Source organism: Watersipora subatra, chromosome 4, assembly GCF_963576615.1.
Source record: "Watersipora subatra chromosome 4, tzWatSuba1.1, whole genome shotgun sequence".
Classification (NCBI taxonomy): Eukaryota; Metazoa; Bryozoa; class Gymnolaemata; order Cheilostomatida; family Watersiporidae; genus Watersipora; species Watersipora subatra.
The window spans coordinates 35,722,470-35,736,870 of record NC_088711.1 but is presented as its reverse complement, the minus strand read 5'-3'; the positions used below and the strand labels follow the sequence as shown (position 1 = coordinate 35,736,870).

General features: G+C 36.5%; 1 protein-coding gene across 1 annotated transcript in view; it reads left to right on the top strand.

The window, feature by feature from the left end:
- The first annotated feature begins 9,531 nt into the window (after positions 1–9,531).
- Positions 9,532–14,401, top strand: part of LOC137393067 (zinc finger protein 704-like) — a 13,645-nt gene continuing 8,775 nt past the window's right edge. The window contains exons 1-2 of the mRNA XM_068079463.1: positions 9,532–10,138; positions 12,197–12,309. Of these exons, the coding sequence (XP_067935564.1) occupies positions 9,657–10,138; positions 12,197–12,309 (595 nt within the window). The 5' untranslated portion in view covers positions 9,532–9,656. The remainder of the gene's footprint in view (positions 10,139–12,196; positions 12,310–14,401) is intronic.

Genomic DNA, 14,401 nt, shown 5'->3' with positions numbered 1-14,401 from the left:
GCTGCCTCCTGCAGTAGCTACCCAAGCTGGATGAGTAAGTTATTCATTAGCAATGCGGTAATTATAATTTGCTGCCTCTACCGCTGCCTCTACCAGCCTGGTTAGTATTTACATTTGTCAGTCAACCATTCTTACTGTCTGTTGCAAGAATCTGCCTTTAGGTATATTTCTTTTTAAACTATTTCTTCCTGTCAGCGTGATCTCACTGGATAGAAGGTCAGCAACTGCTGACATCGGAGTGAACAATATTGGAAGGTTATATTTGTAGTTCTTTCTGTGATACTACAATCCTAAACAAACCATTTCAATGGCCTATAGATACGATATGAAAGCCTGCATGCCAATAGTAAAAGAAAACATGATTGCCAAAGAGCTATGAGGAATTGGTCAAAGTTATGGCGATGATCTCTACTACTAGGGAATTTTCTCTTTATGCAAATAGTCTAAATTTTTCATATGTTTTCAGAGCTTGTGTCCCTTCTCGGAAACTACAAGCAGCATTCACTGTATTCACTTCTAACATAATTATGATAGCCATGCTGAGTCCATTGCTTACTTATCTTATGTTATATAGCAAATAAGTTGCTTTTCAACCCATATCTATGTCTATGGTAGGATTCTTAATTCAATAAAACGAAACTGATAATTAATCCTTGACTCATAATTTTAAACGCTTCCAATACAGTATTTACTTGTTGTTCCTGCAATTTAAACAAGACAAGCTGGTAATTGCGTGAATCAGGTTGTAGACAAGACTGCATTAATTGCTTGGACCCAAGTCTAAAATAGCTATTGGCAAGCCTGTAAGCGAACAAGGTCTGTTCACCTCAAAGATGTTTACAGATAACTAGATTTTACTAGATAAAAACTTATTATTATATTTAACCCTAAGGTTCATTACAGTATTATATTAAACATGTATTGCGCGGGTTGGTGATCTGTTTATAAGCCAAAAATTGAAGGTGCATTGAACAATAATATACTTTGTAAATTTAACTTGTAAAATGATCTCTTCTGTAAAGACGTACTTACCGTTGAATTTCCCAAATTGAAACTGCCTGTACGATAAGACATCGTTGCGTTATACACCATACGCCATGAGAGTACAGTTAAACTCCTCGGTTAGCCTCGGCAGCAAAAGCTACGAATTCCTCATAATCCAACTTGATAAAAACACAGATCTGCACTCGCAGCCACCTACACAACCTCAGTGAAAATGTCTGTAGATGTTCTTCCTAACGATGCGATGCCGTCCAATCAAATGACGTAACATAACCTCGCTGAGCTTAGAGGCTTATTATGTTAACGCATAACCGATGTTTGCTAAGCTCTCTCCTAGTGTATCGCGTGTCGGGTACGGGCTCTTTATTCTCCTTTGACTTCTCTAATCCTACAGTCCCACAATGATCAGCTGATATATTATTAGTAAGCAATAACTATATTTATACTCAAATACTATTGATGAACTTAACAGCCCTTTACCGCTGCCAAGGCATCGCTGAGCAGCGTACATCAAAAATGATTAATTATCTACGTTCACTAAATGGGAAGACAAGCTACTCATAGGAAATACTGTTTGGCTCACCAAACGAGATTACTTATTGATGTCGAAATGATTTGTTCATTCTTGTAGCAGCATATGGTGTATGGGATATTAGTCTAATAGCATATCTATCATACCGTTTTCATGCTTTGATTGAGTCCGGAGTTGCCTACTGCCAACAGATTCACACCCTACCATTTCAACCATTCTCAGTTGTACTACAAGTCTTTCCAAAATTCGTCACATAGTCCTACCCCTAACAACAAAGCTTATTAAAGTAGACTCGCTTTCGAGTCACGGTCGCTTTTTAATTCATAGATAAGTCAACGCAATTCGACGCAGTCAACGCGTGGGTAGTTCACATTGCTGAAACTTTTTTACCTCTGTTAGGAGAGTTTTGACAAAGTATTGTTGACATGGATCCATCAGCATTGATAATTTTTATGACGTTAAATAGTAGTCTCGCAGCGAATGCCTTCACACAAATTTAGCAAAGTAAAATGGCGGCGAACAAGTTTGATTATACCGTTTCTATGATGCTGAGAGGAAGCAACTCCAGACCCATCTGAAGCATGGAAACACAGTGTACGGGAGATACACTCTAATCTAACTCACCTGACATGAACTTACAGTCCTATTTCCTGTGAACTCAAGGCTCTGTTACTGTAATGAGCTGAGTATAAATAGATTATGGTGAGAAAGCTGGTGGAAATAGGTCAATAATTTACTGAAGGTCACCGAATGCCTGAATATTGATTATCTCTACTTATCTCAAAGCTTCTTTGCCAATTTTAAGTAGCTAATTGCAAAAATTATGCATTCGTTATTTCAAAGGTTTCGGATAATAAATACATATAATAACTATTTTATATAATTTAGCAGATTTAAAATATCTCCTGGGATCGATCTATACCACGAGGGCTTCTAAAACTGGATACATGACCTCTAATCGGTATGGCATTGAAAGAAACCTAAAAGGTAAGTTGGTGGTGAGCGGACTACTCAGAGCAGTTGCTCTGCAAACAAATAGCTGTGTAGGTCATCGATAGGTCATTGATTCATTTGTTAGTTTCAACACCCATATCGAACAAATACATGCTGTTGTCACTTCAAGAGATCGTAGAATAATTTTGCGATACAAGCAAAAAATTTATTTTCATTGACCACAAAATAGAGCTACACAAATAATATAATCGTACCAGATTTAATAACATCTCCTAAATCTTGAACCCAAAATAGGCACATCCCTGCAAACACCGTCCTAGTTTGACGTACCAGATTCGATCAATTAATACAAGCAGTAAATAATCGTCTAATCTTTTTGCTAGATGTTACAGATTTTAATTCAGGCCGTGTGGCAGGTGTCTGCAATTTCTTTACAGACATTGAATCTACCTGCTTCTGACTTTCATCAGCGTTCACCAGCTGATCAAGGTCTGATAACTCTTTGTTGGTTCCTTCCCTTTGCTCATTCTTATCCAAAACTAACAAGAGAAATGTTTATTGGCTCCTCTAAACATCATGTGATAAAGTGGTGCAATATATAATACAGTTTAGTAGATAGTAATGCCTATATGGGTGTCAACACAACTGCTAGTTAATGCACATCACTTGACACATGAGCACACAAAAAATTACATATTTTATGATAAAAATTTTCATTTTTCCTTAAGATGCTGAAGTAAAATATTATGATTAAATGTCATGTTAGTGTAAAAATACCACAGTGTAAATAGTCAGTGTATCCAAACACTAAATATATTTTTATGTCTATTTTATTTTGTGTTTGTATAAGCATATGTATTTTATAATCTTTAAAAACTAAAATTGTCTAACAATATGTAATGCTAGCGATCAGTTCATCTGGTAATGCAAGTAATCAGCAAAAAAGTAATTTTAATTGAAAAATTCTTTAAAATTCAAGAAAATTTGAAAATAGTCATTTTTACTAGAAATTTATTAACTCTTCAACTCTTTGCAGACATTTGCAGGTCCAGGTTCAGGCTATTTAAATATTTTAAAGTTCTTTAAATCACAAAACTTGTGTTTTTGCATATACAATGTATGACGCCACGCGGTGATACCTTTCGTTTTTTTGCACTAAATGGAAAATATTTTTTACAACAATGACTAAAGACTGCCCAATAAAAAAAAACAATATATATATACATATATATACTTTGGAAACTTTAAAAACTTTGAATTGAATCAACATACCTTTTATTAATAAAAACTGGAAAGGCGATGCAATAGCTTTTGTTGGTAGATCCAGATATTCTGTAGCAGTTGATTTGAAGGAGCGAGCCGAGTCGGGAGGTGTAGGGATCGTTTCGACTCTACAAGCTAAGTTTTGATTGAGATCTAATTGGGTCACTACCGCCATGTTTTGAAAAGAAGTAAACTTTTCACTAGTCAAAATGGGAATGTCAAGTTTTCAACTGCGCCTCTTGACGCCACTCATGACCTTCTGTACATACGGAACGCTATGATGAAGAATATTTTACAATGGTCTCAAGGTACAAACTATCAAATTTAAGCCTTTTAATAAGTTCATGGTGTAAAAAATATTAGATTGTCAGTTAAGTAGAAACTAGCCAAATGACAGGGTCAACTTTAGTATAAAATTTTCAAAGCAAAAAGCTAGCGGTCAAAGGTCAAAAGAAATAGCTGCTCATCTGGGCTTTAAGCAATTTGGAAACTCATCAAATTTCTTTGAATCATAAATACGCTACTTATATGTAGGTATATATTGTAAGTGAAAATATTTGTTTAAGTGAAAACTATTGTATATGCTTAAAATGGGTCATTTTGTATGATGTATTTGTGTGGATTGCTTCACAACGCATGCAGTTTTAAATGGAAGCCTTTTACTATATGAATCGTTGTCAATGCGTTGTTTGATTCGGCACAGACTCAGCATTAGCATCAGCATTAATCCTTTGATTACAAAGTCAGCATTTAGATATGTTATATGATTATATTAAATTATATGTAGAGTGTTGAAAACAGCATCAGAGCACCTATCATCAACTGCTAAAACATAGAATGCGTCTGACATCTGTCCCCAATTACCTCTACAACAGCACCTACATAATCCCTTAGCTGAAATATAATTTCTTACATCACAATTTAAAAAAAAGTTCTTATCTACCTGATACACTATTGATATTCCAGTGTTGAAACAATTCTGCAAAGAGATTTTGCTAGAGTAGACGACTACCATTAATAGAGCATTATACACACAATTTCCCTGAAATCAGAGATCACTCCATAAGATTGTTACATGTGATTTTTAATGTCATCACAGTCTATGTACTATGACACTTAAAATCATATAATACAGTGTTGCTTATGCTTGTTTGCAGAGGCCATTGTTTTACATCTTACATTGTTATATGTAGTTATAATATAACTATAACTACATATAACAATACTGCTAACTATTAATATAACTACATATAACAATACTGCTAATTATTAATATAACTATAACTACATATAGCAATACTGTTAACTAATTAATTCAACTGTGACTACATATAACAATACTGTTAACTATTAATATAACTATAATTCCATATAGCAATACTGTTAACTCTTAATATAGTTATAACACAATATAACAGTAATGTTAACTAATGCGGAAAATAAAGCAGAAACAAACTGATTGACTGGAAAATGTGAGTTACATAATTTCCCAGTCTTTTTTCAAGCAAATTCTGTAAATGTTGCCATCGATCATTATAGTTATGTAGCTCATTAAACAGTGAAAACTCTAAAAGTTTCATACATAAAAAGAAAACAGAACAGAAGGCAAGTTATATTATGTAACCTCTAAATATTTTACGAAAAGGTTTAAAAGCCTTTGCATCACACATCTGTTGGGTTAACAACAGTCAGTTGAGAAAAACTTGAGGACAGCTAACCAGGTGCGTGTGCGTGATGCTGCACATGTACTTGGACTGCATCTAAAAAAACTGAACCAAGTATTCCTAACAGTGGACAATGATCAACTCTTCCTAAATTTTTGCAGTTCGTTTTGGATGTTCTGATGCTATTTTAAGCGCCTATCATATACTTCAATAACAACATATAGCATCTCTAACTGCTGACTATGTGATCAGCTGAAGAATTAGTTCATACAAGCTTGACTCAAAACCATTTCATTCACACGGCAAGATAATACATTATTTTGAATGTTTTCACTGCCGTTCAAATCAAACTAGACCATGAGACAAAAATAGTGTTGGAAGATAGGACTCTTTGAATGCAGCTGTTTTATAATGAGGATGGGCAAGGTGTTGGTGTCTGGTTAAAGGTTTTGTGGGGAAGTAGGAATGTAATGGATGGTCAGGCAAATTGGAAATACGATATGAGTGTTTTAAACAGCAAACATCTAAAAATGCAGTTCTTAGTTTTTTAGCCCAAATTTATCATCCCATGAAGGAACACTTGATAACTAGCGTTGATAAAACCTAAAATAGCAACAGACTAGCTGTGCTACCCGGCTTTGCCCGGGTAATAAAAAGGTCTGGACAGAAAATTTATTTGTATTTAACATATAACCACATTTTCCGTTCTAACTTTCAAACTACATATCATGAGAGAAGTGTTTTGTCTAGTTACAATAAGTTAAGAGAAAAATAAAAACAACTGTAAAGGTTTTAAACTTTGTCAGACAACTGTAACCTTCAAGCTATTCACCTGGCACATTGCTAATAGAAAATTCCAGTAAGCTGCTAGGCTTCTAATGGCGGTACTCCATGACGCTGTGTCAGGATTGTTATCCAGCTACAGTTATTCTAATAATAGCTATAGACGGAATGCAGACATACATACGGACATACTTTGAGAAATATATATAGATAAGTATCCTTTTCTGTACATGTATACGGAAGTTGCATGAAAGACTCAATTGCACTCATACTAGAGGTGGAACGAGACAGATTTTTTAAGCTCGAGACGAGACTCGAGACACTGTATTGTAAAAATTCGAGACTCGAGACACGAGACAGTAAAATAATGAGCATTTGGTGATGATTTCACTACACAAGTACTAGCTACTTGATATATATAAAATTAATAAAACTCTTTTTAAATTGAATTTTCACCTGGTGTAAACGATTTAAATACAACATTTTAATAGTGATATGCATGTAGTTTTTGTAAAAAAAGTGACACAAACAGCTCTAAAATACCGAAGTTATATATTCTAAGAATTTTGAGCTTGATTGATCATAATTATTATAAACATATTGCTTTGTACATGTATATTTTACCATCTATTGAATAGTTCTTACTTTTTAATGTAATGTGTAATGAAACCGATAGCCGTCGCTCTACAAAGAAATACCGCAACTAAAAGAACCTTGATAACACTTTCATTCTTATCGTTTCATTAATGTTAAGTTTTGTTTGTGTATTAGCTGTAGTATGTGAATTATATTTAAATTGTACTCATGAAATTATATTAATTACTGTATACATGCACATGTATATTCTTATATTGAGCTAACAAAACGTCATTGTTAACCGAACACGGACTATGGTCGACACGGCCTTTCGTACGTTTCTCCGTGTCCGGGCAAGTTTTACCCGCGATTGGCAATATATACGTAAAAGAGGCCCGAATTTTATGAAGGGCAGTTGGTGTTTAGACACGATACGATAAAATACAGACATTTTACCCGCAAAATTCTATTTATTAAATTGGATTATCCGAAAAGTAATTAGATACGACCCGGTATCTGTTTTAAGGACACAGAACCGAACTAAAAAATAACAGGGTCGTTGTCCGGACTACATGATTAGACTCAGTGGCCAACATAATCAGTAGCAACAAGTAGTAACGGACCGGGTATAACTTTAGAGGCAGTTGCCCGCAATCCATTACAATATATGGAGTTGTTGCTACCGCAAGAAGCCATGTTCTAACAACCGTGCGCAGGCGCATTAGTTCTATTTCCTGTCTCGAGTTTGGCAATAGTTAAGTCGAGACGAGACCGATACGAGACGAGACGGGTCGATACTCGAGACGTCTCGTGTCTCGTTCCACCTCTAACTCATACGTATAATTTTTTCATGATATATTTTTGTTGTAAAGTTGATATTACAGCAAGTACCAGTGTAGTTGTAATTAAAATTAAAAGAATGCTAAGTATAAATGTACACAACACAAAAAACACATAATTTATGGAAATATGTAAAACAAATCTATCTATAGCTTCTCTTATGTCCATCGAGCGGCAAACCACTTTTTACATGAATTTCACTGTGTTTCTGTCTCTATTCTTCTGCACCCCACAAAGTCTTGTTCTGTTTCTGACACTGCCCACTGTGTCTCTTGTCTCTATGCTCTTGAAGTTAAGTGATGTCAGTACTAGTTCTCTTTCTAGTCGTATAATTGTACACAAGCTGTTATGGCTGTAGCTGTCTGTACAGGGTTTGTGAGTGCAAGGTGGGCCTAAAAACATATAATCTCTATACTATAGAAGTACGAGTCTAGAATCTAACATTTTTTTTTTGTAGCATTTGCTGTTTTACACAGGTTACCATGACGCTAATGACTCAAATGTACTGAAGCAGACAACTCCAATGACTCAGCTTGAATAGCGCTGTACAAGATATACATGTATCTGTCAATAGTACAATATTAGTGTACAAACTATATTATTACAATAATGCACTTTTTGGCACAGCTAACAAAATTTAGACATATCCATTAAATGATTGAAACCAAGTTATTAAAATTGTTATCCCATACGTAAAGAAAAAGTTTGAACTTTTTAACTTAACCAAAGAAAAAGTTTAACTTAGTCATCTTGACATTGTTTACTGAATAATACTTGATAAATGCAGTTCTCGTGCGTAATGGTATTCTTCAGTTTGTCATTTCGGGATAAGGTGTGACAACTCCATTAAAACATTCATAGTTTCTCGCCTGCTTGTGCTTTAGTCCACTAAAAACAGCTAACAGCCCTGCGCTAATTCTATTAGCCTATTTTATTGTTCAATGAAGCATCACACTGAGCAATTTATTTTACTTCAGTTTTTAAGTTTGTTCTGCAGCATTGTTTTAAGTCATTCTAAAGCTATTAGATTACGATTAACATTGGCAACACTATGTTATTATGGATAAAAGTTACAAAACAAGTATGATTGCATCAGTTAGTCTCTTCATAATACTGAGGCCTATCTGGAAAGTACGCGACAGAAGCAGTTATAGTGTCATAAATGTGACTAAATAAGAAGTCAACCATCACCATTCATGACAGACGCATGCCAAGACAAAGTACCTTTATAGTATATGCTGCAATTGCTGTTAGCCTATTATGGTTTGAAGAATTATCTTTCACACCGAGTTAGTTCATTTGTTAACTTTTCTTGAACATTTTTAACTGCCTTTGTTAATTGACTTCTCTCTTTATATACCTGACCTGTAACAACTGTATAATAATGCCGAATTAAAAAGCAATCGCTTATAAAAAAAACCCATAAAAAACAAGATTAATATCGAAAGGACAACTCTAAATTAGCATATGCAGTGATAATTTCAGAGTTATCTTTTCAATATTTTAGCGATCAAATCTGCGCGGTAAAACGCGTGTTTAATGCTAAATAATGTACGTACAGTGTTGCCATCAACTACATGTATTTTGCGACATTTTACAAAGATTGAGTTTTTTATAGATATGAATGTACTAAAATTTTAGCTGTTCCGATGGTTGCATCTACTTGAAAGTTTTTGTTTTACTTCATGTTTCGTTGAAGAATTGTCATGGTGCTTTTGTTTTGATCACAACAGAACGGCATGATTTTAGAGCAATATGGCCGTTGATTGACAGGCATAACTGGAACGTGCAGCGAATGAAAACGCTGCATACTTTGACCTAGTAATTTGTGAACTAATCAACTAGTTTGTTTTGATCACATGATTAGTGGACACGCCTGTTCGTTAAAAACCAAAACAAAGAACTTGCCTTCCCGGCATTGGAAACAGCTGGCAAATACCGGTCGGCGGTTTTATTACGGAAAGTTATTTTGCTCGTCGACCTTTTTCGAACAATACTTTTTGTTGAACTTTTTTGAACGAACTTCTAATGTTAAAACAAAGATGCAAAGCCAGAAAAGACTACCAAAAAGAAGCATTCTTGGAACAAGAGTCACTGCTCCTTGGAGTGATGGAAGATTTTACTGTGGTGTGGTGGAGTCGATGACTGAACAACCTAATGGACAGTTTATGTACAGTGTTCTTTTTGACGACGGCTACAGTAAGTTATACTTTTTTAAGGATATCGTTGGACCTGGTTTTAACACAGTCGTCGGATTCTACCTCAAACATGGACAAACGGTGTATATTACCTATCAAGGCAGGGAGGTTTGTGGTACCGTGGTAAAACACAATCGTTCTACAAATGAAGTACTCATTGAAATCGGCAGCAGTGAGGGAGAATTTTTAGAGACTGTTAAAAGATTAGAAGAAGTTCGGCTAATGGAGAGTAGAAAGTCGGCCAGACTCAATGGCTCACATACAGAAAGCGACTCAGAGCACACAGTACATATCGATGTTCCGAAGAATAAACTCAAAAGCTGCAGGTATTTTAAATAAAAACTATTTAAAGCCGTATTGTTGATATCTATTTATTTGATCCATCATCTTCCCCTTTTTAACTGGGGAAGATTCACTTCCTCGTGATGGGAGGATCAGTGTACGGCTGGATGAGTTTGATGAGTCATATAACATCCTTATCCCTCCTGACCGGTCTGTTACCGTGTAACACAGACATTTAACAGTATAAATATTTTACTGTGTTTTCTGGTGTTCATATCACTAAAGCTATTGTTTTCTTGCCATTCAGTGGTCATAAATTTAGGTTCATATAGTTATAGCTTCAAATAGCTGTTTGTCATCGATTCACTCGTCTTCACACTGACCTGGTTATCATAAGGTATTCAGGCAGTAGTGTTGCTGAGCGCACTTAGATAACTGCCCTATTTTGATCATGGATTCTAGCCGGGAAATAATGCTGACTCATATTTTGGACTCCCGCGCATTGCTAAAAGCCTATGCAATGTCTTTATCGCTATCAAATGGAACTATCCAATAAATGACCGGGAAAGGCCCTTATAATAGTCCAGCGCTATTCAGTTTCCTTTTGCTTTGTTACTAAAATCATTCGGCAATTAGCAATGCGCTCTTTGTTCGCTTTGTTGTGATCTCTCAACGACCAGGCGGTTGAATTTGTAACCAATGTTGACATGTGTCACCGAGTGCTGGTACACAAGCCTGACTATTTATATTATTTACCAAATGCCGCAGTTATGGCAGAGAATAATGCCTGCCATTATGTCCGAGTGTCAGATATATCATTTGTGATGTATTCTATCTCCATGTCATGGTTGATAGATGGTGCTGCGTACAACTTGACGCCTTGTCAACGCGATGAATTTACGAATTGATGGTGAAATCAGTCGTCCACTGGTAATCCCGTACGCCTGCCCAGACTGGCTCATTAATCTTTTTCCACATCCTTAATCTGCTGCGTTTCTAGTTCTATTCACGCAATCCTTTATAGCCGAAAAACTTTTTACGGTTGCCGCTATGCATTTTTACTTCTGTTGCCTTGGCGACAAGCTCATGCTGGCTACAGAGCACCTTTTTGGCTTAAGTTTTTGTAAGGGAGATAACTTCGGATGAGAGTGTGACCTATTTTGAAGGTGGTATAACTCATTAAGTGCTGACAACATCTTTAGTGCGACTTTGAAAAGGGCACTTCATTATCACTATAGCTGTTACCTCATGGCAACCATTTAGAAGCTTCCGGAATAGGCAGATCTTATCTGAAATAGCTCGTAGAACGGAATTGAATTTATAAGATTTATGCCATTCCAGATATTTCCTCTCTTGTTGCACGATTCCTTATGTTGCATTTTAAATTACCACAGAATTGATTATTGGTTATAAAAAACATAAATCACGAACAGTATATCGTCCAATCAAATGCTAGCTTCGTTTACCAAATTGAGCATGGTCGAAGCCTTATGGTTGCAAGTTGCTGACCTTAGAAGGTTTGCTTTAGATACCGAGTGTCTATTCCTTCTGTTGCTTTCTATCTATTCACAGCTCAAAGGTTTTACAGAATATCTATGACTATGATGATAGCTATAAAGCATCACAAGCAGGCATCTCCATTTCTGTTATACTACTCCTCTTCTGTTATATGACTAGCCTATACTAACACCAAGATGTGGCTATTTCAACATGCCCAGAGTTTTACTCTTCCAGTATATATAAACATAGGTTAGAGATTTCTGGAAGAGTACGAACAATACTTAGATCTATGTGAATAAATGTTTGTAGGTTACGACAACCCATCATTTGTATAATATAATGCTAAAATGGTTTTATAGGATTCATTCGCAAATGATCGTCTAGTCGGTAGGGTCATTACCACGCGAGTTGCGTGGTAGTAAACATGGTATGGAGAGTGTAACTCTGAGCCTAGGGTAGGCATATCATTTAACAAATGTTCATTGCGTACCTCCAGTCTACAATAGATATGGTTTGTTTCAATAGAATCTACAACATCCTAGCCAAGGATGATGTGGACTGCGTGCGCGATGCTTGAAGCTTTCTTATGTTTGTTTTTGCAGACGAAGGAAGACCGCAGAAGAGAACATGCTCGAGGAATGTGATGAAGACATGCAGCTTGCTGCCGTTGCCTTGCAGAATCTGTCGTGCAGTCCGGCATCACCACACTTTCCTGGTGAGACTAGATGATGTTTTGATCCATTCATGTCTAGATTCATTCATTCGTCAATCATCTTTGTTTGGTATGCTGGAAGATATTCAGTGCCTATACTTGTTAATGCTATAAAAATGTATCACATTTCACAGTTTCCAAGTTTGAAATTGCTTATAATCTAAAATGAGTGTGGGAGATGGACACAACTTGACAAAAACAAAACCTCAATAGTCTTAAAATTTCTTGCCAAGCTTGCACTCCTATCCCTGACCCTGCGATAGAGATAGCGGTTATCTGTAAGACCTTGACCTATCACAAATAATCTTAATGAGCAACGGTATATCCTGGACCAATTATTTCATCAGAGAATTATTTGTTGTGATACGGAAGGTTACTACTAACTGTAAAAACCTCTAGTCCACTCATTCCTTGGCAGCTAACTTGTATAAGCATAACCAAGTGTTTGGTTAATGCTGAGGGTGATCTCCTGGGGTGCAGCTAGGAGGAACAAGCTAGCCGTGGACGTATGATCTTGGTCAACACACTTAGTTTTAGATAAGTAGCAAGTAGTTTAATTATATGCTGAATGTTTTAGCACCTGTCTAGGCATGGCAGCCCTTGATAAGAGATGGTTTGGGCTGTGCTTGTCACGTTGTGTCACGTCGGCAAATCACGACAGGATGTAACAGGTTAATGTGTAGATAGCTAAGTGCAATTACACTAGAGAGTTGCGGAATAATGAACAGTTCAGGCTAGATGTCACTTCCTCCTAGTAGTTTACAATCCTGTTAAACTCGGTGTTTCACGTTTCAAGGCTTACGTCACTTGATCCTTGTGCCATTGTTTTTGGGATTTCATTGAATTATTTTTTTGAGAGATGATTGGTCGAGGTTGAAAGGAAGGAGTTGTACAACCAATCAGGTTACGAGGTGTGGATATGGTAGCGCTGAGTTGATGATGCTTAGGTGCACCATAGGGTGACAAGGATCGATCAACAGAATAATAGAACAGAACAATAGAATCAACAACCATTGAGCTGTTGGAGAAGAAATTCGAAAATGGTAAAAAATGCACAAGAAAAGGGTGTTGGGGATAGAACTGCCAGGAGACGGCTGGACTCGGGATAATTCTTGATACGTGGAAGGTCTCTGGAAGTGATAGATGAAGATGCAATATGTGAGAATGATGGTGAATGAAAATTCGCTGTGATGGCAAAAACAATTATTTTGTTTTCAGAGGGGATTTTGTTTTCATGATTGGGTACACAATGGTACACATGCATCGAGTTGTAATGGACTCGCTGGCAGTAGCTAGACAGTTGCCTCTATGATATGTCCTTGAAGAACAGCATGATATTTGCATCAACACTTAACGTTCGTAGGCTACAATAGCCAACTATTTGTCATACGCGCGGCATGTTTCATAAATGCTGAAATGTTAGTAGATTTTACTGTGCATTTTCATACCTCTATTCAAAAGTGTAATTGACACATTGATCGCTTGTCATTGAAGGCCGCGTGTAGAGGATATCTCTATGGTCGCGGGATAGCTCTCAATATTTTGGTACACATCGATCTCTCATCGTATAATCCAGTCGATGACTAGTATTTTAGTGTGAGCAGCATTAGTACTCTCTGTCAAGGTGCATCTTACGGTTGGTTACACAATATAAGGGGTTAGTAGAAAACCATCTCATTGTCTAAATTGGGGTTCTCACAAATATTCAGCAAGAGCTAATTGCCTCAACACTCTGCCCAATTATAGCCGGTAAAGGTCATCTAATGCTGCTGTATCATAATGGATAGATGATATGAACAATCTGGCTAGTATTACATAAGATGATTGATGTAAGAGATTTTCATAGGAAAGTATGCAGCGCCCTAGTGCCTGCCAAATATCTACTAGCCAATTCTACTGGCTGGTAATATTCTCTCCATCTCCCATGCCACTCCGAATAGCTATCTTATTGGTTGCCCAGGCCCGCGCTTAGGTACCAGCTATCCATAACACTTCTTGGCATTCGCCCAACTTCAATAATCGGGTCAACATTGTTTTGGTCACGTGGCCCTTCTCACATGATCACTATCAACAAAGAACAGCTGATTCGTTCGCA